We start from the raw sequence: 27,391 nt of genomic DNA, 5'->3' as shown, positions 1-27,391 counted from the left end.
ACAACACCAGGCTTTTAAATTATTATGAAGGTGAAAGAAATCTATGCAACATGTCTTGGTCCCACACTGTTTAAAACATGGTTTACTCATTAAACTTTGATGTGAGAAGGATTTAATGTGACTGAAATTAACAAGAAAAACAACCATTCACACATCAGTGATAAGTGAGGCAGAAAGAAAATTGGTAACAGAATAAACAGTGTTGATGCTATGCAGTTCACTAACATATAACAGCATTAATTTAGGATGAAGTCTAATTGAAACTCATCCAGCACTAATAACTAACTGTAACAAACTCATAAAATATATATGGTATTTTGCTATTTTTAAGACATTACAGTACACCATACAGCATTTAAAAGAACAAATTATTATACAGTGAAATACTTACCATCCAGAGGGCTTCACGCCAGCTACCACCAAGCTTGAGTGTGTCTGCAAGTCTTAAAAGAATGTAATAAACAAAAATGTCAACCAGAACTATGACAAAAAGAGAATTTATCTCTGGTGTCATGTAGTCACTTGCTGTAAGCTGACCACAGCTATTACGTAGAGAGCACAAAACGTAAACTCTGTTTATGAAAAACAAAAGACCAAATGGTATATACTGGGGAAACAATATTGCTAAAACAATATGCAAGATAAAACCCACTTGGGTGTCACTAGCTAACAAGTAAACAAGAGACACGGCTGTGTATGAGAGAAACCCTATTGTGATAGACATGGGTGGATAAAACTGCCTGGCAGTTTCTGATTTATCAAATATATAGCAGTAAACAGCAGAAGTGGTCAGGGCACATGGCATGTACAGCAAGTAAAGGATAGCTATGGCACCGTAGGCTTGTGGAATGATAAGTGATGGTACTTGAAATGCAGCAATAATAATGAGTAAGCCTATGTAAGACACCATATACATGACACCCATCACAATAAAAAATGAAGAAAAATACAAGTTGAATCCCACACCATTCAACCTTAGGAGATTTCTGGCCATAATCTGTAAAAAAAGAAAAATGAAAAAAATTAGAAAATACAACTTACAATGTTACTCCTGGAAACTGGCATGCAGTTTGTTGCAACACCTCTCTCCAATTTATGAACCTATTTATATTCTCATTCTCTTATTCATACACTCACTCCCACTGACTCTCAATCTGTCTATTCTATAATTTATTCATTAATTCATTTATTCTCTCAGAGCAAACAATAACATAACTATCTTAAATTATACTGTCAGATCCTCGAGCAAACATTACGATGATCTCACAGCATTACTCAATTCCCTTCATTCCAGTATGTCAATCATCACACTCACAGAAACCTGGCTACAGCCTGGTACTGCAGATGTCTATGCCATTCCTGGTTACATAGTCATACATAACTGTAAGACAGACAAGCAAGGGGTGGAACAGCTATATACTACTCAAATCAACTTGAATGTATCAATAAATCTTGCACAAGAGATGAGCATGGTGAATTTATCATTAATCTACTACATGACCAGGACCCACAAGTAATCGAATTCACAAACACTATGAGCAACTGCTTGTTGCTACCAACAATATCTAAACCTACAAGAATCTCCAAGACTAGTATCTCTTTATTAGACCACATCTGGACAAACACCATATCCCCTTAAAATCAGGCATAATCACAGACAACACCACAGACCACTACCCAACCTTTCTCATAACCAGCCTAGGTAAATTGGCCAAAGACACTAATAAAGTTACCTTCAGACCACATAACGAGACAGATGTTAATAACTTTATAGCAGCTGTGAATAACACTGACCCGCATAATGAACTCAAAACATGTACAGATATGAATGAATGTATTACTAATTTTCTAAAAAAAAAAAAAAAAAAAAGCCCACTACCTCTATAACAAACATTGCCCTAAAAAAACTAAACAGATCACAGCAAAGAGACTGAATAGTCTTTGGATAACACCCAGCATCCTTAAATCCATTAACACAAAGCACCAATATGAAAAACAGAACAGAATGGGTCAAATAACTAGAGAACAGTCTAAACATTACTTGTCCGTTCTTACCAGCCTGATAAGAAGGTCTAAAAAATTGTATTGTGAAAACAGAATACATAACATCAAAGGTGATATGAAAAAGACCTGGAAAGCCCTATCTGAAATTCTAGGAACTAAAAAGATATCCAAAAACAAAACAATCAAATTAACAAAATCAAACGAACCCCTACTCCCACCAAGTGAAACAACTAACAGACTCAATGTTTTCTTCTCCATCACAGGAAAGAACCTAGTGAGCAAATACCCAAGCTCAAACACCCATCCAGCAGACTACTTCATGGGCACCAACCCAAATACACTATTCCTAGCTCCTGCCAACCCAACAGAAGTCTTATCATCAACACCCTTAAAAACAAGGCAGGAGACAAACAACTTGCCAACTTTTATGTACAAAAAAGCTTCTCAAGTATTGTCACCAATTATTGCAACGCTCTTTAACAAATCCATTGAATCCTCCACCTTCCCAGCAACTCTCAAAATAGCAAGGGTCACCCTGATCCACAAAGGAGGTGACCAAGCTGACTTGAATAACTATAGACCAATATCTAACTTGCTCTCTAAAATCTTTGAAAAATTAATTCATAGATGGATCTAGTCCTACCTCGTCTCACACAAAATACTAAACCCGTCAGTTTGGATTCAGGAATAATAAAAGCACAAATGATGCTATCATACACATGCCAGAAATAACATATACCGCTCTCGAAAAGAAAGAAGTCCCGCTGGGAATTTTCATTGATTTACGTAAAGCTTTTGATACAGTCAACCATGAATTGCTGCACACAAAATTAACACACTATGGTATAGGAGGCCACTCCCTCAACTACTTAAAGTCATATCTTAGTAACAGAAGCCAATATGTGTACACAAATGGCACAAACTCTTCCACTCAACCAATCACAGTAGGAGTCCCATAGGGAAGTGTCCTTGGACCACTCCTCTTTCTCATCTACATCAATGACCTACCAAACACATCACAGCTACTCAAACCCATATTATTTGCAGATGACACAACATACGTCTTCTCCCACCCAAACCCAGTCATACTCGCCAACGTTATCAATGCCGAATTGCAGAAAATATCTGCCTGGATGATAACTAATAGACTTACCTTGAATACTGACAAAACCTATTTCATTCAGTTTGGAAACAGAGCTGCAAGTGTTCAGCTTAACATAATACTAAACGGATCACCATCACAAGACTCACAGAGGGAAAATTCCTAGGAATTCACCTTGACAGTAGCCTCAAATTCCAGACACATATACAACAAATTTCCAAAAAAATTTCTAAGACAGCAGGCATACTATCAAAGATACAGTACTATGTTCCACAATCAGCTCTCCTTGCACTGTATCATTCACTTACTCACATATGGAATTTGTGTATGGGGATCAACAACATTGAATCACCTAAGATCACTAATAACACAGCAAAAGGCTGCAGTCAGAATGATGACAAATTCCCACTCCCGACAGCATATCCCACCAATATTCAGAAGTCTAAATTTGCTCACCATAAAGAACATCCGTACTTATTCATGTGCCTACTACATACATAGAACAATACACTCAAACATAAACCCTCCACTCAAACCTCTCACCAACCTTAACAGGACACACGACCATAACACAAGACACAGATCACTTTTTGATGTACCCCGTGTTCATATCACAGTGTGTAAAAACTCTATGCACATAAGGGCCCCAAAATTTGGAATTCATTACCAGAAAATACTAAAGAAACCCAGTCTGAAAATCAATTTAAGATTCTTCTCAAAAGCCACTTAATCACCCTAGACTAAATACTCAATATTTAACTTTACCAATAAATCTCCCAATTACCTAAATCTTAAAACTTCAAGACTAGACGACCAAGTTCATACATTGACTAATACTACATAGTAGTAGTATAAATACCTACCCAAAACAGTACTGCCCTACACCCAATTGTAGCATTCTCATATTATAAACTACCTTAAGCAAATCACAATGCTATATTCCTATAATATAATTTCAATAATTACTTTTGAACCTATTGTCCATTGTCAACAAGAATATAATTGAATCATGTTTCATAAAAAAGCATTTTAGAAAATATGAAAATATCCTTTGGTTTATATAAATTAGATTCATTTATAATAAATAGAACTATTGAACAACTATGATAAATTTCTCTAGTGTTAAATAGTCAGTAAGATGGCCCATAATACCTTGGCATAATAGAGGCTCTCTTTGCACTGCAATCCATTATTGTAAATACATAGCCTCAATGTACTACTTGCAAAGAAATAAATAAATCTGAATTTGAATTTATTAACTGTCTTACACACTTGTTCTGTAACTCATACTCTCACTTATACACTCACTCATTCATACTTAATTCACTAACACTTAACAAAATAGATAAGGCCTGTATGTTTTGTTCAGATTTACAGATAAACTCAGACTAATAAAAAGATTTTACAGTTAAGACAGATACCAGTCATTGGGTAGGTGACAGACCTACAGCCACCTTGAGTCTATAAGGTGAGACATTATTAAAATTACTGGCACTCATAGCTCCAAGAAAATATATTTTTTAAGCACTGTGTCATCAAGTTCATGGGGAAGTACTGAACCCATAGGGGTTGTACAGTCTTCTTAACCTTTTCGCTGTCTCTCACCTAGATCTATGTTACTGAGGCCAGTGTCATTTACGTAGAGCAATACGTAAACTCCAGCGCCTTTAATTTTGGTGCAAGAGGCTGCATGGTCAATTTCTGCAACTTACAAAAACATGGTGCTGCCACAGTGATTCATGAAAACACCATCTTAGTGCACCAGTGTTTGCCAAACTATGGCAATACTCTCACTTCCAGACAAATAGAGCATTTTTAATCCTCAGTAACAGTTTCAATAATTGAGGATATACAATGTGGCAGATGTTGCAGGTGTATGGTGTAGGAGGTAGGTTACTGAAAGCAGTGAAGAGTTTTTACGAGGATAGTGAGGCTCAAGTTAGAGTATGTAGGAAAGAGGGAAATTATTTCCCAGTAAAAGTAGGCCTTAGACAAGGATGTGTGATGTCACCGTGGTTGTTTAATATATTTATAGATGGGGTTGTAAGAGAAGTAAATGCGAGGGTCTTGGCAAGAGGTATGGAGATAAAAGATAAAGAATCATACATAAAGTGGGAGTTGTCACAGTTGCTCTTTGCTGATGACACTGTGCTCTTGGGAGATTCTGAAGAGAAGTTGCAGAGATTGGTGGATGAATTTGATAGGGTGTGCAAAAGAAGAAAATTAAAAGTGAATACAGGAAAGAGTATGGTTATGAGGATAACAAAAAGATTAGGTGATGAAAGATTGGATATCAGATTGGAGGGAGAGAGTATGGAGGAGGTGAATGTATTCAGATATTTGGGAGTGGACGTGTCAGCGGATGGGTCTATGAAGGATGAGGTGAATCATAGAATTGATGAGGGGAAAAGGGTGAGTGGTGCACTTAGGAGTCTGTGGAGACAAAGAACTTTGTCCTTGGAGGCAAAGAGGGGAATGTATGAGAGTATAGTTTTACCAACGCTCTTATATGGGTGTGAAGCATACGCCTTTTCCAAATCCATAAATGCCACAAAGACCTCTTTAGCCTTATCTAAATACTGTTCACTTATATGTTTCAATGTAAACACCTGGTCCACACACCCCCTACCTTTCCTAAAGCCTCCTTGTTCATCTGCTATCCTATTCTCCGTCTTACTTTTAATTCTTTCAATAATAACTCTACCATACACTTTACCAGGTATACTCAACAGACTTTTTATTTTTATTTTTATTATCACACTGGCCGATTCCCACCAAGGCAGGGTGGCCCGAAAAAGAAAAACTTTCACCATCATTCACTCCATCACTGTCTTGCCAGAAGGGTGCTTTACACTACAGTTTTTAAACTGCAACATTAACACCCCTCCTTCAGAGTGCAGGCACTGTACTTCCCATCTCCAGGACTCAAGTCCGGCCTGCCGGTTTCCCTGAACCCCTTCATAAATGTTACTTTGCTCACTCCAACAGCACGTCAAGTATTAAAAACCATTCGTCTCCATTCACTCCTATCAAACACGCTCACGCACGCCTGCTGGAAGTCCAAGCCCCTCGCACACAAAACCTCCTTTACCCCCTCCCTCCAACCCTTCCTAGGCCGACCCCTACCCCGCCTTCCTTCCACTACAGACTGATACACTCTTGAAGTCATTCTGTTTCGCTCCATTCTCTCTATATGTCCAAACTACCTCAACAATCCTTCCTCAGCCCTCTGGACAACAGTTTTGGTAATCCCGCACCTCCTCCTAACTTCCAAACTACGAATTCTCTGCATTATATTCACACCACACATTGCCCTCAGACATGACATCTCCACTGCCTCCAGCCTTCTCCTTGCTGCAACATTCATCACCCATGCTTCACACCCATATAAGAGTGTTGGTAAAACTATACTCTCATACATTCCCCTCTTTGCCTCCAAGGACAAAGTTCTTTGTCTCCACAGACTCCTAAGTGCACCACTCACCCTTTTCCCCTCATCAATTCTATGATTCACCTCATCCTTCATAGACCCATCCGCTGACACGTCCACTCCCAAATATCTGAATACATTCACTTCCTCCATACTCTCTCCCTCCAATCTGATATCCAATCTTTCATCACCTAATATTTTTGTTATCCTCATAACCTTACTCTTTCCTGTATTCACTTTTAATTTTCTTCTTTTGCACACCCTACCAAATTCATCCACCAATCTCTGCAACTTCTCTTCAGAATCTCCCAAGAGCACAGTGTCATCAGCAAAGAGCAACTGTAACAACTCCCACTTTATGTGTGATTCTTTATCTTTTAACTCCACGCCTCTTGTCAAGACCCTCACATTTACTTCTCTTACAACCCCATCTATAAATATATTAAACAACCACGGCGACATCACACATCCCTGTCTAAGGCCTACTTTTACTGGGAAATAATTTCCCTCTTTCCTATGTACTCTAACTTGAGCCTCACTATCCTCATAAAAACTCTTCACTGCTTTCAGTAACCTACCTCCTACACCATACACCTGCAACATCTGCCACATTGCCCCCCTATCCACCCTGTCATACGCCTTTTCCAAATCCATAAATGCCACAAAGACCTCTTTAGCCTTATCTAAATACTGTTCACTTATATGTTTCACTGTAAACACCTGGTCCACACACCCCCTACCTTTCCTAAAGCCTCCTTGTTCATCTGCTATCCTATTCTCAGTCTTACTTTTAATTCTTTCAATAATAACTCTACCATACACTTTACCAGGTATACTCAACAGACTTATCCCCCTATAATTTTTGCACTCTCTTTTGTCCCCTTTGCCTTTATACAAAGGAACTATGCATGCTCTCTGCCAATCCCTAGGTACCTTACCCTCTTCCATACATTTATTAAATAATTGCACCAACCACTCCAAAACTACATCCCCACCTGCTTTTAACATTTCTATCTTTATCCCATCAATCCCGGCTGCCTTACCCCCTTTCATTTTACCTACTGCCTCACGAACTTCCCCCACACTCACAACTGGCTCTTCCTCACTCCTACAAGATGTTATTCCTCCTTGCCCTATACACGAAATCACAGCTGCCCTATCTTCATCAACATTTAACAATTCCTCAAAATATTCCCTCCATCTTCCCAATACCTCTAACTCTCCATTTAATAACTCTCCTCTCCTATTTTTAACTGACAAATCCATTTGTTCTCTAGGCTTCCTTAACTTGTTAATCTCACTCCAAAACTTTTTCTTATTTTCAACAAAATTTGTTGATAACATCTCACCCACTCTCTCATTTGCTCTCTTTTTACATTGCTCCACCACTCTCTTAACCTCTCTCTTTTTCTCCATATACTCTTCCCTCCTTGCATCACTTCTACTTTGTAAAAACTTCTCATATGCTAACTTTTTCTCCCTTACTACTCTCTTTACATCATCATTCCACCAATCGCTCCTCTTCCCTCCCGCACCCACTTTCCTGTAACCACAAACTTCTGCTGAACACTCGAACACTACATTTTTAAACCTACCCCATACCTCTTCGACCCCATTGCCTATGCTCTCATTAGCCCATCTATCCTCCAATAGCTGTTTATATCTTTCCCTAACTGCCTCCTCTTTTAGTTTATAAACCTTCACCTCTCTCTTCCCTGATGCTTCTATTCTCCTTGTATCCCATCTACCTTTTACTCTCAGTGTAGCTACAACTAGAAAGTGATCTGATATATCTGTGGCCCCTCTATAAACATGTACATCCTGAAGTCTACTCAACAGTCTTTTATCTACCAATACATAATCCAACAAACTACTGTCATTTCGCCCTACATCATATCTTGTATACTTATTTATCCTCTTTTTCTTAAAATATGTATTACCTATAACTAAACCCCTTTCTATACAAAGTTCAATCAAAGGGCTCCCATTATCATTTACACCTGGCACCCCAAACTTACCTACCACACCCTCTCTAAAAGTTTCTCCTACTTTAGCATTCAGGTCCCCTACCACAATTACTCTCTCACTTGGTTCAAAGGCTCCTATACATTCACTTAACATCTCCCAAAATCTCTCTCTCTCCTCTGCATTCCTCTCTTCTCCAGGTGCATACACGCTTATTATGACCCACTTCTCGCATCCAACCTTTACTTTAATCCACATAATTCTTGCATTTACACATTCATATTCTCTTTTCTCCTTCCATAACTGATCACTCAACATTACTGCTACCCCTTCCTTTGCTCTAACTCTCTCATATACTCCAGATTTAATCCCATTTATTTCCCCCCACCGAAACTCCCCTACCCCCTTCAGCTTTGTTTCGCTTAGGGCCAGGACATCCAACTTCTTTTCATTCATAACATCAGCAATCATCTGTTTCTTGTCATCTGCACTACATTCATGCACATTCAAGCATCCCAGTTTTATAAAGTTTTTCTTCTTCTCTTTTTTAGTAAATGTCTACAGGAGAAGGGGTTACTAGCCCATTGCTCCCGGCATTTTAGTCGCCTCATACGACACGCATGGCTTACGGAGGAAAGATTCTTTTCCACTTCCCCATGGACAATAGAAGAAATAAAGAAGAACAAAAGCTATGTAGAAAAAGGAGAAAAACCTAGATGTATGTATATATATATGCATGTGCATGTCTGTGAAGTGTGACCAAAGTGTAAGTTGGAGTAGCAAGATATCCCTGTTATCTAGCGTGTTTATGAGACAGAAAAAGACACCAGCAATCCCACTATCATGCAAAACAGTTACAGGTTTCTGTTTCACAGTCATCTGGCAGGACGGTAGTACTTCCCTGGGTGGTTGCTGTCTACCAACCTACTACCTCAGACTTATCCCCCTATAATTTTTGCACTCTCTTTTGTCCCCTTTGCCTTTATACAAAGGAACTATGCATGCTCTCTGCCAATCCCTAGGTACCTTACCCTCTTCCATACATTTATTAAATAATTGCACCAACCACTCCAAAACTATATCCCCACCTGCTTTTAACATTTCTATCTTTATCCCATCAATCCCGGCTGCCTTACCCCCTTTCATTTTACCTACTGCCTCACGAACTTCCCCCACACTCACAACTGGCTCTTTTGACGTATATATACTCATAAATTCTAGTGGCTTCAAATCAAGCAGGAGAAAGCTGGTAGGCCCACACGTGAGAGAATGGGTCTGTGTGGTCAGTGTGCACCATATAAAAAAAATCCTGGAGCATGCAGTGCATAATGAGAAAAAAAACACTCCGACTGTTTTTCCTGTCCGAGACTTGTTCTCAGGGTCGGCCAAATTAAAAAAAAAAAAAAAAAAATTCTCATGAAAAGATAGAGAATCTTTTCCCGATCATAATGACACCAAAAGTATGAAATTTGATGGAAAACTTACGGAATTATGCTCTCGCAAAGCTAGCGGTCTCGACAATGTTTACGCATCGGTGATTTTGCCCACTTTGAGCCCTATTATCGGCCAATTCCAGTGTACTAGTCGACAAAAATCATAACTATTTCTCTAGAACTCCATTTTTTTCTATTGAATGAGTACAAGAAACCACCCATTTACTGATTTCAACTATCCAATACAGTGGTCAGATTTTAGCAATGTTGCCAATCTCACACAAATTTCAAAAGATGCCAATTTCCAAATAAGGTCCAGAATAAACAAGACATTCCTGGCACTAAAATAATATTTCCTCTGTTCGTTAGTCACATCCCCAGGCCCCTCTTATATTTCTTTGGCTTTCTACTTTCAATTTTTATTCTTACAAAAAATAGAAGATTTACTGTTATGCAGACTGCTGCATTAGTGTAGAAATGGTATAAATAATATCAGCGCACTTGCAAAAGAATATTAGACTCACCCGTTGACGTGTATTGGACGCTTAGCATGATTTGTGTACTTTTGAACTTTGGTAAAAGTCAAACATTTCTGCTAATTTGAGCTCAATTTCAAGGTACTTTTCATTGTAAAACCAGTCAAAATCATCTCAATTTCCGTAATATGTCTTCCATTCTATACAATGAGACCAAGAAAACTAGAATACAACAATAAATACCATACGAAAATAGAGTGCAAAGTCGCTGTTTTATTCCAAAAACATGGTCAAAGTTTTTTTTTCTCATTATGCACTGTGTGCTGCAGGATTTCTTTTATACTGCGCACACTGACCACATAGACCCATTCTTTCATATGTATGCCTACCAGCTTTCTCCCACTAGATTTGAGGGCGCTAGAATTTAGGCGTACTAATACGCCTCAAAGGATTAAAATGCCGAATTTGTGGTCTATTTTTGTATAGTATTTATGGTTGTATTATCGTTTTGTTAGCCTCATTTGATAGAATGGAAAACATATCATAGAAATAGAGGTGATTTTGATTGATTTTACAATAAAAAGGACCTGGAAATGGAGCTCAAAATAGGGGAATTGTTTGATTTTTGCCGATGTTCAAAAGTAAACAAATGATGTCACTGTCCAATAAATGTCCAACTAGCCATTCTAATATGCAGTCATGAATAGGTTGATGTTATTTATACAATTATTACAGTACTGCAGTAGTCTGCATAACAGTAAATCTTCTATTTTTTGTTTGAATAAAAATTCAAAATAGAAAGCAAGAGTAATATCAGAGGGGCCTGGAGATGTGACTGATGAACAAAGAAAATGTTATTTTAGAGCTAGGAATGTCTGCATTGTTCATTCTGGACCTTATTTTGAAACTGTCATATTTTTTAATTTTCGTGAAATTGGCCAAATTGCAAATTTCTGACCACATTATTGGGTAGTTGAAATGGGTAAATGGGCAGTTTCTTGTACTCAATCGATAGAAAAAAATGGAGTTCTAAAGAAATAGCTATGAGTTTGGTCAACTGGAACAATGGAATTAGCCGAAAATAGGGCTCAAAGTGGGCGAAATCGCCGATTTGTAAATATCGCCGAGGTCACTAACTTCACGAGAGCGTAATTCCGTCAGTTTTCCATCAAATTTTTTTTTTTTTTTTGGTGTCATTACAAATGGGAAAAGATTCTCTTTCATTTTATAAGAAAATATATATTTTTTTTTTTTGAAAATTTGCGACACCAGGAGACACCTCTCTCAGCAGTAGTACCAGTTCCTAGTAACCAGTTACCAGTAACCAGTGTACCAGTAGATGACTCACTACCAACCATCTGCGTGAATCATTGACTGTTCATATTGCTGCTGACCATAGCAGGGTTTCAAACACCCCTCACCCTGTAGGCACTTGTGGGTCAGTCGAAGATAGGGAGCAGAGAGAGGCAGGTTGGCTGTTGGTGCTTTCCCATACTTCTCGTTATATATTATACGTATAAACCAGCCTACGTGAGTATTTTTACCCCATCCACATTATCGAAACCCACTTGACAAATTGGTGGCACCGGTGTGGGCGTGGATTTGCGGGTATTTCAGACGTTAGAAGACTGTTTGTGGGGAGCCGGCAGGTCAGAGGTGAACCGTGCCACCTCCAGCTAGCCGCTTACCCTCACTCTCCTCCACCCCTGTGTCACTCCAGCCTGCAAGCCTGTTGCAGCCGTTTTTTTCAAGCTTCCTGGCTTAGTTCGTGTGCTAATTGCTTCAATCTCCGAGGGGTTGACTCGGATTTTGCAATTAAGCCAGTCAATAAGCCAGACTGTGGAAGTTAACACTAGTCAGCCTGCCTCTGCCTACCATCCAGCCTGTCTCCTGTCATCCACCTGCTCCTTCATGCTGTGTGCATCATTACATGTCTTCCAGTCAGCCATTCTCGTGGGTTAAGCCAGTCAACCCAGCTTCTAACCCAGCTGAGAGAGAGAAGTAAGCCACGCAAGTTCCTCTGAAGTATTGTTTCATATATCGCTTTGTGCTCCCAGTTGGATGCCAGATGGATGCTAGAGTGGTCTTCACCATCCCTGTGGCATAGAGTGGCTTAGTTAAGCCACCTTCGTGGGTAGTGAGTGGAGTGCGCGCCAGTGAGCGCCAGCGAGAGCCACGCTCCCACCACCACCACCACCACCTGCCACCCACTCTTCACTCATCTACCTGTGGCTTTTTTCCACCCTTGTACCAGGTCCTAGTACTGTTTTGGCTCACATAATTGGTCAAGAGATTGTAGCTGAGCGCCAACGATAAAGCCAGTTATGTGAGTTCACCTAGAAAGCGCATTTCTTCAACAACAGTGTGAGTGTAGGAGGCGTCATCACCCGCACAGGACGTCTTACCCTCATCACTAGTCACTCCATCTACTACTCCAGACTTCAGTGATAATTTTCTGTTTAGAGACATTTTTCTTGCATTTAAAGACATTTGCGTGTGTGAGACATTTATAGTGAATTTCTTGTGTACTCTAAGCCTTGTGTTTTCAGTGTAGACTCAGTGTTTCTTTGACTCATTATTTTTGCAATATTTTTCAGTGTTATCGCTCATCTCATATTTTTTTATCTGTGTTTTTATGCTACTCTCTGTCTGTAGTATTATTGTGTAGTGTACCAGTCAGTCACTCTGTGTGAAGTAATTCAATTTTTTTTTATTTATCTTGTGTTCTTTCAGCATTGTATTCTCCAGTATTTGTCGTATACCAAATTATCCATTTATTTCTATGTGTATCTTTTTTTCGTATGCCAGCAGTGTCTCATTCCCTGATTTTTTCGCAGACTTGTGTACCATTATTTTTGCCAGCAATTTTTGTTGTATCAGTCACAGCAAGATTTTGTTGTAAGAATATACTAAAAAAAATGAATAAGTGAATATGTTGTGTGTCCCTCGCCACTTGTAAGTGTTGTGTGCCCCGCCACTTGTAAGTGTTACACTTCCAGTTTTGTTTCTTGTTTTACTTTTATTCATATTTTTCTTATTACTTTGAACAAATTCACTCTTAGTGTAATTTCAATTTCTTTTTAACGTAAAGTGTTTTCTTTACTCTGTTTGAGTAAATTGTTTTGTCTAATTTACAATTAAGAGTTAAAGTGTTCAATCAGTTTTTCTTCATATTTTTATTTTATTATTTAACCTACATTTTCCCAGTGTAACTTTTATTACTGCATTGATTATTTCTACACCTTGTTGCACTTGTTCTGCAGTGAATTATTTTGTTGCACTTGTTCTGCAGTGAATTACTTTCTTTTATTGATATTTTTATGCATTGTACGGTGTAGATAAACGTTTGCCTTATGAGTTGTTATATTCTAATCCGAAACCAAATTACAACCCTGATGATTTCATAGCAACTCGTACCATCTTAGCTCAAAGTGTTTTTAGAAGAATCCGTGAAACACTTCATAAATCAACAGCAGAATTTACAAGAGTCGCAAACACTCGAGCAAAGCCATCCAAAATCAAAGTAGGTTCGAGAGTTATGCTGACTAACTTTAACAAAACGTCTGCAATGCCTAAGCTTGATCAAAAGTTTGTTGGTCCTTATCGAGTAGTTGAACATATCACTGGTAATAAGTATAAGGTTAGAGAAATTAGTACTGGTCAGTATAAAGAATCGCATTTAGATCATATGAAGTTAGTATGTGATGATAATGATGTTCCAACCCAGACTAATGTGACAGACTCTGACAATCCTCCTGATCCTGTACTCTCTACCTCTGATACTCAGTCAGACGATCAACCTGAATGTCGTTATTCCCTACGTACACGACAGGTATTGAGAAATCCTCAAGTATTATTTGTAACTACCAATTCAGATTTGCCTCAAATACAGCATGAGTTAGCCAGTGTAACAGAGTTTGATCCTCCCAGAGATGACACCCATTCTGCATATATCAATTTCACCCTAGCAGAGTTGGGGTTAAATGTAAATAACCTGTATAGATGAATAATTACAGTATCACTTATCAGTATTCAAGAATTTTTTTTTTGTGTTCATGTTCTCTCCAAATTCTGAGAGTTAACAGTCTAGATTTGAGTGCGCCGAATCTGCCTTTCTGTTAAACACTTCTTTCTTTGTATATATTCCTTCCTCAGAATCCGTAGATCACATGAATACAGATCGATCGATCAAATTTTTTTTTATCACTTCTATTGTGTAATCCCAATGTTGAGTTTCATTCAATGAGTTGTGCTATATCATACCTTGTAATGCGTTACAGTTTTATTACAGTTTCAATTACGTAAGCTTCCATTCCAATATTCTACTTATGTATGTTGTGTACTTTGACATTGTATAGAATCAGCCCAAGCCGTACACCTGCCGTCTCTAGTTTGTAGTAGCTGTATGTTGGGACGACATACGTTAGTGTCGCCGAGCTCTCAGCAGTAGTACCAGTTCCTAGTAACCAGTTACCAGTAACCAGTGTACCAGTAGATGACTCACTACCAACCATCTGCGTGAATCATTGACTGTTCATATTGCTGCTGACCATAGAAGGATTTCAAACACCCCTCACCCTGTAGGCACTTGTGGGTCAGTCGAAGAAAGGGAGCAGAGAGAGGCAGGTCGGCTGTTGGTGCTTTCCTATACTTCCCGTTATATATTATACGTACAAACCAGCCTATGTGAGTATTTTTACCCCATCCACGTTATCGAAACCCACTTGACACCTCAGGATTGGGGGTTGCGACAGTCAAGGGGTTAAGGGTGAAAAAATTTATTTTTTGTTAATATTTTTGGGTGTCTGGAACGGATTAATTGTATTTACATTATTTCTTATGGGAAATGTTGCTTTGGTTTTTGTCTGTTTCAGATTTAGACTGACCTTCTCGAATGGATTAAGGACGAAATCTGGGGTTCCACTGTGTTGCGTATGGGTGGGGTGGCCATACCTACCACACCTGACCTCTTACAATAAATACTACTCACCTCTCACCCTACATTAAGACTGCAAATATTTTGAGGTAAGTAATGAGTGTACTGTGAGTGTATTTTACGTTTTATTGTTTATTAGTGCCTAGTTTGATTGCTAAATTAATATATGCTAGTGTAATCTTGTTATCTGGCATTTATATGCATTTATAAGTGGAAAAAATGGTGTTCTGCTTTCTGGTAGTAGCTTGGAACCTAACCTAACCTGGGGCCCTACTGTATATATAATATATGCAATAACTTTAAAACACTTGAAATTTTGGAAAGTTTCAAGACATAATTGAGAGACGCAGAGCTCACAGAGGCTGTAGACAAACATGGTGTGTGGATGTTGTAATAGCGAATCAGGGAGGGAGCTGTATAACAAATTTTGGTCATAATTTGAAATGCCTGTATTGGCAAATGTCATAAAGTGGAGCCCTACTGTAAATGATATGTATACAATGAACTTCTGAAAAACAACAAAAATTCACTAGGCTACCTGATTTGTAACTGAAGAAAGAAGTCCATTGGTTACACAACTGCCATTACAGCCACCAGTCCTTACCCCCCAAATTAGTCTGTTACATAGAGGCTTTACTGTACTCTTGTACATTAATACTAACTCTCTTCTCACATACACATTCCACCAATCCTTCCATAAATACCCTGTCTTCAATCATCCCACAAAACACATCTCAACCATTTTACTCACGTACACTGCTTAATCTTTTCATTGAAAAAAATGTGCACATAAGAAATTACACATTTTCATCTAGTGAAAAGTGTAATCACTTACCTCTCTATCATATACAAGATCAATAACGAGCCCAGCTGGGATCAGTGAGAAAGTATAACCAATCATCATTGGAGCCATAAATGTCGAGACGTCAAAACTGACACTCTCCAAGATGCTTGGAAGAAGGTGAGTTGAAACATTAATCACATCTGTTTCTTCAAGGGATCTGAAAATATAATTACAATAACAATAAAAAAGTAAATACAGTGGAACCTCAAATATCAAACTTTCTTTGGTCCAGAAGGCTGTTCGAATGCCTTTACCGAATGAATTTATTCCCATGAGGAATAATGTAAATTATGTTAGTCCATTTCAGACCCTCAAAAATACACTTATAAAAGCACTTACATAATTGGTTGTGTTGGGAGCAGTTCGATTTTTGAGGTTCCACTGTACTGTAAACACATAAATATACAACAAACAAACACTGCATGTGTATGTTATGTTATTCTCTCTCTCACACCCACACACACACATCAGCAAAGAAGCAGGGCCAAGAACTGTGACTCAACCCCTGCAACCAAATATAGGTGAGCACATACAGATGAGTATAAACACACACACAACAAGAGTCATTTCAGGTGTTTTACACTACATATGTTATTTTCATCTTGGAGTATGCAGTACCAATATGGAACTCAAACCATAGGAAGAATGATAAGAAACTGGAGAAAGTGTGGAAATATGCAGTGAGACTAGTTCCAGAGTTAAGGGGTTAAATTCTCAGTTTACAGGAAGCCTGCTCACACTGCCAGCTATGTGCATTCAATGCAGATTAAAAAGTGCACCATCTCAAGCCTGTTTTTACATGCACTCAGGATATGGAGCCCCTCAAATTTGGACCAAGAAAAAAGAAATCCTCACAACAGAATTCTTCAAATTAGGATACCCTAACTGGTTTATATAACAAGAAAAGAAAGCAAATATCAACTACTACAAAACCTCAGTTCACAAAAACTTAATTCCATGCAGCAAATATCAACTCATGGTACTCTACCACCAAGGTACAATCAATCATGTCAACAAAGTGATCAACATAATCACTTTCTATCTTAACAAACTGGGGAATCTCTTTTCCAAAAAACACAAGCATTCAGTTATGCAAGACACACCAGGAGTCTATCAGATACCATGAAAAGATTGCAACCAAGTATAGCCAAAATGCTACCTATGAGGATCATTGAACACCAGAGGGCAATACAGTATGCACAGGAAAATTCAGTCATTTTTCATCACATCAGCATTAACAATCACAATATTCATTGGGAAGCTGCCGCTGTCAAACAAATCAAACTGCAGCTACAAATGGAAAATCATAGAATCTGCTCTCAGAGCTACCACCTCCCTTTCAACATCTCACAGGAACAATGGAAACCAGATGTCATTTCAAAATTCGCCCTCAAAAAGTATATATCAGCACCTAACCTAATATAAAATGTCAGCCCAAGATCAGGAATTACATAGCACAAAGGAACTTCCTACCTAAATTTTAAGTTCATTTAAGCACATATTTTTAGATCAACAAGCAACAACATCTACAATATAAGGTGACAAACCTTATTAATGTTAATGAATTAAGAAATAAAAACTTCTTTGGCTTTTTCAAGGTAGAAAGATCATAACCCAATTTTCCCCTTAAGGTCTTCACTTCACATGCTGCAGTTTCACATATAATTCTGATTTTAGAAAAGTAACCGGTGTAAAACATGGTAGTCTACTAGACCTAGATGAAATGTGTCTTTCTCACCATCTTATTTACATATACATAAGTGCATACATACTGCAATATAAAAGGAATTTGTGCACAAATCTGTCTGTTAAGAATAATATGCACAAATGACATTAAGTTATATTTTTTGAATTATAGACACTGGATGTCTTCCTTCACTTGTGATAAACACATTTTAAATTAGTTTTGATATTGAAATTGAAAAATTTAGATCTTAATAAAAGAATAAGGAATTCTGAATATAACCAGTATTTCTTAATCAAATTTAACTTTCAGAATGTGAGAATTAAAAAAAAAGTTATTAATGTAAGCTACATGACACCTTGAATTACTATACTAATATAACTGTGCAATAAAATTTTCCAATAAAAATATTGAATATGGTACAAATATCTCGAGATATTAGTGCTATGTGAAGAAAACAAACAAAAACAAAATGTGCATTAAAATGGTATAAAATATCAACAGGTTGTTAGGTAAGACACATATGCAACAGTTAGGTATCTTTATTTCGAAACGTTTCGCCTACACAGTAGGCTTCTTCAGTCGAGTACAGAATAGTTGATAGAAGCAGAAGAGACTTGAAGACGATGTAATCAGTCCATCACCCTTAAAGTTTTAAGGTGGTCAGTCCCTCAGTCTGGAACTACGGAACAATGCTCTTCTCCAGACTGAGGGACTGACCACCTCAAAACTTTAAGGGTGATGGACTGATTACATCGTCTTCAAGTCTCTTCTGCTTCTATCAACTTTTCTGTACTCGACTGAAGAAGCCTACTGTGTAGGCGAAATGTTTCGAAATAAAGATACCTAACTGTTGCATATGTGTCTTACCTAACAACAAAAACAAAATGTGATGAAAACTAACCTCAGTATAGCATTACTAATAAGGTTAACGAGAATTGGAATGGAGTGTAAGTATGTGTCATTAAACAGAAGAGTCAGGTTTGCTGGAACACCATTCCTGAAAAATACAGACAATGAAGAAGACAAGCCACAATACTGTGGTTGGAATAATTTGCTATTAACCTGCAATGTGGTGAGGAAATTCTGGAGGACATTTCAGTCAATCCTGGGCTGTTACTAAGTTATGACAATATAAACAATAAGATGGAAATAACTGATGCCCTTTAAACAGTGAACTACATAGAAATGTAGTAAAAATACTATAGAAAAAAATTCTGCACAGATTACTTACGTGGCCCGTGGAAAACTTGCAACATTGAGAGCAGCCATGTGCATCCCAAGCTCAGGAATCTTTGTATAATTGCCTGAGTAAGCATCAACTGCCATATTTGCTGCTTCAAAGACTGATTCTATGTCTGACAGTTCATGATCTGTAGAGTTCTGCAGCAATAAACCATACAGATTTGGCTCATAGATTTCTGTAAGTAACAAAAATTACTCTATCATCTACTGGACAAAACAATTAAACCCTTTCTCTGCATAATAATTCAAATTCAAATTTTTATTTATTTGCAAAATTTACAATGTGTGATTTCTTCTTCTTTCAACAAACTGGCCATATCCCACCGAGGCAGGGTGACCCAAAAAGAAAAACAAAAGTTTCCTTTTTTAGTTTTAGTAAAGTACACAGGAGAAGGGGTTACTAGCCCTTTGCTCCTGCCATTTTAGTCACCTCTTGTGACATGCATGGCTTACAGAAGAAGAATTCTGTTCCACTTTCCCATGGAGATAAGAGGAAATAAACAAGAGCAAGAACTAGTAAGAAAATAGAAGAAAACCCAGAGGGGTATGTATATATATATATGATTGTACATGCATGTGTAGTGTGATCTAAGTGTAAGTAGAAGTAGCAAGACATACCTGAAATCTTGCATCTTTATGAAACAGAAAAAAGACACCCGTAATCTTACCATCATGAAAAACAATGTGTGATTTACATGTTATAAAATATTCTTAAACACAAAGAAAGCCGCTAACATGCCTGAACATTTCGGCCAGACTAATGGCTCACTACACCCAATGAAGCTTTAACAACCTTTATGATAAGACTAAATATGGTACTAAAGGTCTAGCTACATTCCCATAGCTACAAATAGGAAATCTTCATCCCCCCTGCTGCAAGGAAGTGGGGGTTAACTTGATGATGGTGAAAGCCTCTTGATAATAGGAATTGGAGCTAACCTACCCTTTCTTGGAGTAAACCTGATTACCTCTTATTTCCCTGGCTCTGTATGAAACTTAGAGGTTTAGTGCTTCCCCATCAATATTATAACAATAATAGTACAGTAGAAAACCTTAAGTCATGTGATCATAACTCATTTTCAATATCATGCAATTAAAATTTAGGTTTCCACTTAAAAAAGTAGCATGTCCATTTTCATTAAGGCACATGGGAGCAGAATTCATTTCCATAAGTGGCACGAATTTTCATTAAAGAGTGCTGGAGTAGATTTCATTTCCACTGGAGGTACTCATTTTCATGGTAGGCAAGCCTTAGACCTCCCACAGATAGAGAATGTGCAGTGGTTTGCATAATATAAAGTTCAGTGAGGACATTACCTGTGCAATATGCTGCTTCAGAAAGATTCCCACCCCAGCTAGCTATGATTATCTGGAAAAAGAAGCACTCTAGAAGCAAACAAGAGAAAACTACACTGTACATCTGAATTCAAGACCAAAAAAGATCATTTCAGCCTGCTTCTTTGTGGTAATGTTTCAGTCTTTCAATGTAAGCCCTTACTTGTTTACTGCTCCGTGAATCTCAGTTACGAGTATTTCTCGACTTATGATGGTTCAATTTACGATATTTTGACTTTACAATGGCGCAGAAGCAATTACTTTGGAGATGAAACTTAGACAATTACCCAGCATGAAGGCGGCAAGTCTGTAACTGGTATTCATTTATTTACTTTTCAATACCAGTGTTTAGTAGTTATGGTAATTATTTGTTTATTTACTTATGCAGTGACAGTAGTTATTTATTTACTTACTTATTTAGCATACCATATTCATATTCGACACAATATTTTTGACTTACTATAGGTTTGTCGGAACATAATCCCACTGAAAGTCGAGGAGCACCTGTATTTGGAAGTCCAATGCTGCGGCATGGTTGCTGAGGCCTTCTTCACTGAATGGCTTAGACATCACTATTCCTGAAGTGAGGATGTACCTGTCTCTGAAAAATACTGCATTCAAGATTCTCCTTGTCCTTGATAATTATTGTGGTAATCCTCAACTCTTGGAGGATTTAGGGCCAGGTGTCAAGACTGGGTTTTAACCATCAAGTATGATATTCTTGATGTAACCACTGGATTGAGGAGTTATCAAAACATTTGAATGACACTACAAATGCAGTGTGGTGCATAAATTAGTGGCAGCAACTGAAGACAGTGAAGCACAGGTCAGCCATCACTAATCTGGCAATCAGTAATTCGGTTCCATCAGTAATCTGGAACTAATTTTGGCTAGCATAATTTCAAATTTGAGGGGTTGCCACACCAACCTGCCACTACTGTTTGGTGATGCTACTTGCTGCATAAGTCATTCCAATTTCTTTTTTTCCATTTACTGTTATAACCTGCTCACTTTTAGCCCTAGCCATAGTTCCAACAAATAAAAGAAATACTTCTCATTGTGTAAACCACATACACCTTACATTGTCCATAAAAGAAAAGGTGGCTTTGAAGCCAATGTCAGTCGCCATGAGCTCAGCCCTCTCAGATAAGCTGTGACTGGTAAATTTAGGCCCACATATGAGAGAATAGGTCTGTGTGGTAAGTGTGCACTGTATAAAAAAAGATACTCCAGCATGCAGTGCATAATGACAAAAAAAACTGCAACCATGTTTGCGGTGTAAAACAATGGCTTTACAGTGTATTTTCATATGGTTTTTATGGTTGTATTCTTGTTTATTTATTCTTGTTATTTTCATATAGTCGGACTTGAGTCCTGGAAATGGGAAGTACAATGCCTGCACTTTAAAGGAGTGGTTTGGGATATTGGCAGTTTGGAGGGATATGTTGTGTATCTTTATATGTGTATGCTTCTAGACTGTTGTATTCTGAGCACCTCTGCAAAAACAGTGATAATGTGCGAGTGTGGTGAAAGTGTTGAATGATGATGAAAGTATTTTCTTTTTGGGGATTTTCTTTCTTTTTTGGGTCACCCTGCCTCGGTGGGAGACGGCCGACTTGTTGAAAAAAAAAAAAAAAAAAAATTCTTGTTTTTCAGGTCTCATTTGATAAAATGGAAGATATATTACAAAAATGGACAAATGATTTTCACTGGTTTCACAACAGAAAGTACCTAGAAATTGAGCTCAAACTTGCAGAAATGTTAGCTTTTTGCTGATGTTCAAGAGTAAACAAATGACGTCACCATCCAATACATGTCCAACTGGCCAGTCTAAAATGAAGTCACGAATGGGTTGACATTATTTATACAATTATTACAATAATGCAGTAGTTTGCATAACAGTAAAGCTTCTATTGTTTGTGTGAATAAAAATTCAAAATGGAAAGCAAGAGTAATATAAGAGGGGCCTGGAGCCATGACTAATGAACAGAGACAATGTTATTTTAGTGCCAGGAATGCCTGCATTGTTTATTCTGGACCCTATTTTGAAACTGGCATCTTCTGAAATTGGTATGAAATTGCCCAAATTGCCAGTTTCTGACCACTTTATTGGATAGTTGAAGTCGGTAAATGGGTGGTTTCTTGTACTCAATCAACAGAATATAAAGAATACTAATGAAATACCTAAGAGTATGTTGACTGGACCAATGGAACTGGTTGAAAATAGGGAACAAAGTGAGCAAAATCGCTGATGCATATATACTATATGTGTATTACCGAGACCGCTAACTTTGCAAGAGAATAATTCTGCAAATTTTCCATCAAATTTTGTATTTTTAGTTTCATTACCTTTGGAAAAAGATTCTTCATTATTTCATAGGATTTTTTTTTTTTAAATTCTTTGACCCTGAGAAAAAGTTTGAAATTGGGGTCCTGACCTTGAAAGGGTTAATACAGGCATACGTCACTAATATGGTGTGAGGTTCCAGACCAACACTGTGAAGTGAATTATAGCCTTTTCTCACTTGCCAGTGCATATAAAAACCCAAAAACATGGTTACACTACAGTATATCCTCATGTTACGCGAATTTATCTGGCATGATTTCATTATTACACCACTGAAAAATTGTGGCACATTTTTATACAACACTTCGTAAAATGAACTTAACATGGTTCAGTTTGTGGGAGGGGAAAAAATTTGGAGCATCACCCATGGGATATTTCCCTAGCTCAGGGCCCCACCTGGCTGTGGGTGAGACCACTGTCCCCACAGGGCTGCACTGGGCTTCAAGACAGCAAAGGATCGCTTCACCTTGCTCCTTTGCGGTAATGCATCAGGTGATTTCAAGTGTAAGCCCATGGTTATTTACTGCTCTAAGAATCCTTGTGCTTTGAAACGTGTAGATAAAAAAAAATTACCAGTAATTTAGAGGTCAAACCAGTCAGCATGGATGACAGGAAATATTTATTGACTGGTTTAAGCATCACTTTATTCCTGAAGTCAAGTTTTACCTGCACAGCAGAACCTTGCATTCAAGGCTCTCTTTATTCTTGATAATTCCTGTACTCATCCAGAAGTTTTGCTAGGTGTGACCCTGTTATTGGGCTATAGGACCCAACATGTATTTATGTATCTGTAACAGTTACTATGGAATACCTAATTATATTGAATTGATGGGGATTCAGCTCTAAATGTCATAAGGGCAGATCACTCTTATGGCTGTAAGGCAGCTGAGTCAAGCCTGTTTTTTCTCAGTATAATAGGTTATACTATAGACACACAAACACACAATTTAAGTAAGTACAGTGGACCCCCGCATACCGTCGGCATCACATAACGTTTAATCCGCATACCGCTCGCTTTTATCGCAAAAATTTTGCCTCGCATACCGCTCAAAAACCCGCTCACCGCTGTTCGTCCGAGACGCGTCCAATGTGCGCCCTTAGCCAGCCTCACATGTGCCGCCGGTGGCATTGTTTACCAGCCAGCCTCCGCGGTAACATCCAAGCATACAATCGGAACATTTCATATTATTACAGTGTTTTTGGTGATTTTATCTGCAAAATAAGTGACCATGGGCCCCAAGAAAGCTTCTAGTGCCAACCCTACAGCAATAAGGGTGAGAATTACTATAGAGATGAAGAAAAAGATCATTGATAAGTATGAAAGTGGAGTGCGTGTCTCCGAGCTGGCCAGGTTGTATAATAAACCCCAATCAACCATCGCTACTATTGGTGGTACAGCTGCTGCTGCTGCTGTACCACCGTCAGCTGCTGCTGCTGCTGCACTGTCAGCTGCTGCTGCTGCTGTAGCACCGTCAGCTGCTGCTGCTGTTGTACCACCGTCAGCTGCTGCTGCTGCTGCTGTAGTACCGTCTGCTGCTGCTGTAGTACCGTCTGCTGCTGCTGTAGCATCGTCTGCTGCTGCTGTAGCACTGTCAGCTGCTGCTGCTGCTGTACCACCGTCAGCTGCTGCTGTAGTACCGTCTGCTGCTGCTGTAGCATCGTCTGCTGCTGCTGTAGCACTGTCAGCTGCTGCTGCTGCTGTAGCACTGTCAGCTGCTGCTGCTGCTGTAGCACTGTCAGCTGCTGCTGCTGCTGCTGTAGCACCGTTGTTGGTGTGGCTTATTGAGAATACCAAGAAACAATTAACCCCAGAGGATTTGCCACCCAGGATAACCCAAAAAAGTCAGTGTCATCGAAGACTGTCTAACTTATTTCCATTGGGGTCCTTAATCTTGTCTCCCAGGATGCAACCCACACCAGTCGACTAACACCCAGGTGAACAGGGAAAAATGCCTGGAACTAGTGCTCATATTGGTGAATTTAAAGCCAGCAAAGGTTGGTTTGAGAGATTTAAGAATCGTAGTGACATACACAGTGTGATAGGGCCTGTTCTGGAAGAAAATGCCAAACAGGACCTACAGTACTCAGGAGGAAAAGGCACTCCCAGGACACAGTGTCTCATCAGTCATTGCTGCATCTTCAATAAAGGTAAGTGTCATTTATTCTTCATTTAGTAGAGTAGTACATGCACAATATATATTGTGCATGTACTACTCTACTATTGTGCATGTATCCTTCTCTTAGTGTGTAGGAAAATGTATATTTCATGTGGTAAAAATATTTTTTTCATACTTTTGGGTGTCTTGCACGGATTAATTTGATTTCCATTATTTCTTATGGGGAAAATTCATTCGCATACCGATCATTTCGCATAGCAATGAGTCCTCTTGCACGGATTAAAGTCGCTATGCGGGGGTCCACTGTAGTTTATAAAGTTGTATTTCTTTTTCTAAAAGTAAAATTAAAGTTGGTAGAAATGTGGTAACTAGAGAATTGTGCTTGGCAACAGTCTTTTTTTTTTTGGTGGGTGTGGGAGGAGCTTAGCTAGGCCCTAGAACCTCACGACTCTTGAAAATTCGCGAATGCTTGGTGCACAAATACGACGTAGGGAAATATGACAATACTGTACTGTAGCATTCGTGAATGTTCTGATACACAAATATTTTTTTTTTCAACGAGTCGGCCGTCTTCCACCTAGGCAAGGTGACCCAAAAAGAAAGAAAATCCCCAAAATGAAAATACTTTCATCATCAATCAACACTTTCACCTCACTCATACATAATCACTGTTTTTGCAGAGGCACCCAGATACAACAGTTTAGAAGCATATATAAAAATATATTACACATCCCTCCAAACTACCAATATCCCAAACCCCTCCTTTAAAGTGCAGGCCTTGTACTTCCCATTTTCATTACTCAAGTCTGGCTATATAAAAATAACCAGTTCCCTGAATCCTTTCACAACACTCCAACGCTCCTAACACTCCAACAGCTCGTCAGGTCCCAAAAACCATTCCTCTCCATTCACTCCTATCTAATATGCTCATGCATGCTTGCTGGAAGTCCAAGCCCCTCACCCACAAAACCTCCTTTATCCCCTCCCTCCAACCTTTTTGAGGATGACCCCTACCCCACCTTCCTTCCCCTACAGATTTATATGTTCTCCATGTCATTCTACTTTGATCTATTCTCTCTAAATGACCAAACCACCCCAATAACCCCTCTTCAGCCCTCTGACTAATTCTTTTATTAACTCCACAACTTATCCTAATTTCCACACTTTGAATTCTCTGAATAATATTGACACCACACATTGCCCTTAGACAGGACTTCTCCACTGCCTCCAACCACCTCCTCACTGCAGCATTTACAACCCAAGCTTCACACCCATATAAGAGTGTTGGTACCACTATATTTTCATACATTCCCTTCTTTGACTCCATAGATAATGTTTTTTTGTCTCCACATATACCTCAATGCACCACTCACTTTTTTTCTTTCATCAATTCTATAGTTAACCTCATCCTTCGTAAATCCATCCGCTGACACGTCAACTCCCAAGTATCTGAAAACATTCACTTCTTCCATACTCCTCCTCCCCAATTTGATATCCAATTTTTCTTTATCTAAATCATTTGATACCCTCATCACCTTACTCTTTTCTATGTTCACTTTCAACTTTCTAGACTTGATCGTGAGGAGAGAGCTAGAGTACGTGAGGAACAAGTTAAAATACGGGAAGAACAAGTTAAATTAAGAGAACTTGAGGAAAGAGCAAAAGATAGAGAACTTTAGAAAAAAGCTAGAGAACTTGAATTAAGAGAAAGGGAAAAAGACCCCGAGGTAGAGAAATCTCGCCTTGAATTAGAGAATAAAAAGTTAACTTTCACACAACAACAATTAGAGGAAGGAGTAATTGAACATCATACAGCTAGTGCACATATTCCAACACCTAATTTACCTCCCTTCACAGAGGGGGAAGACATAACTTCATACATTATTAGGTTTGAAAATACTGCTACCCTCTGTGAATGGCCAGCTGACACCTGGGCTACCAGGTTAGGTATGTTATTTATTGGTACAGCTTTGAATATCTATGCAACTTTGTCGCAGGATGTCATATGTAATTATAACCTACTTAAGAAGGCAAAACTTAAAGCATGCCAAAAGACCACAAATTCTTCTAGGAAAGATTTTAGGTATGCCACTTTACAGCATGGCCAAAACTTTCAGTAGTTACAGGTAACACACATTCATTTGTTCGACTTTTGGATAGAAAGCTCAGGAATTGATCACAGTTATGAATCTCTTAGAGACTTCATGGTTGCTGACCAGTTCCTGACAGCTCTTCCTCACCAGATACGAACATTCATTAGAGAACGTAACCTGATTAAAACTGAGGAAGTTGCTGAGGCCACTGACTTGTATGCTGAGGCTCATAATTCCTATAAAGGACTAAAGGGATCAAACCCTAAGGGCAATGGTTCACCCGAACCAAAGGTTAAGAAGCCTACAGTAGAAAAAAAGTCGCCAGCTATTATACCAACCTGTCATCGGTGTGGTGGTATTGGACATAAACGTCCAGATTG

General features: G+C 38.5%; 1 protein-coding gene across 8 annotated transcripts in view; it reads right to left on the bottom strand.

Annotated features, from left to right (window-relative positions):
- Positions 1–27,391, bottom strand: part of LOC128692060 (cholesterol transporter ABCA5) — a 408,467-nt gene that overhangs the window by 69,120 nt on the left and 311,956 nt on the right. For all 8 annotated transcript variants that reach the window (XM_070079720.1, XM_070079724.1, XM_070079709.1 and 5 more), the window contains 4 exons: positions 19,109–19,295; positions 18,779–18,874; positions 16,182–16,347; positions 392–997 (listed from right to left, as the gene is read on the bottom strand). In XM_070079720.1, coding sequence (XP_069935821.1) covers positions 392–997; positions 16,182–16,347; positions 18,779–18,874; positions 19,109–19,295 — 1,055 coding nt within the window. The remainder of the gene's footprint in view (positions 1–391; positions 998–16,181; positions 16,348–18,778; positions 18,875–19,108; positions 19,296–27,391) is intronic.

Source organism: Cherax quadricarinatus, chromosome 6, assembly GCF_038502225.1.
Source record: "Cherax quadricarinatus isolate ZL_2023a chromosome 6, ASM3850222v1, whole genome shotgun sequence".
NCBI classification, from domain to species: domain Eukaryota; kingdom Metazoa; phylum Arthropoda; class Malacostraca; order Decapoda; family Parastacidae; genus Cherax; species Cherax quadricarinatus.
Note: the sequence above shows the minus strand (reverse complement) of the source record. Positions and strands in the feature narration are given on the sequence as shown.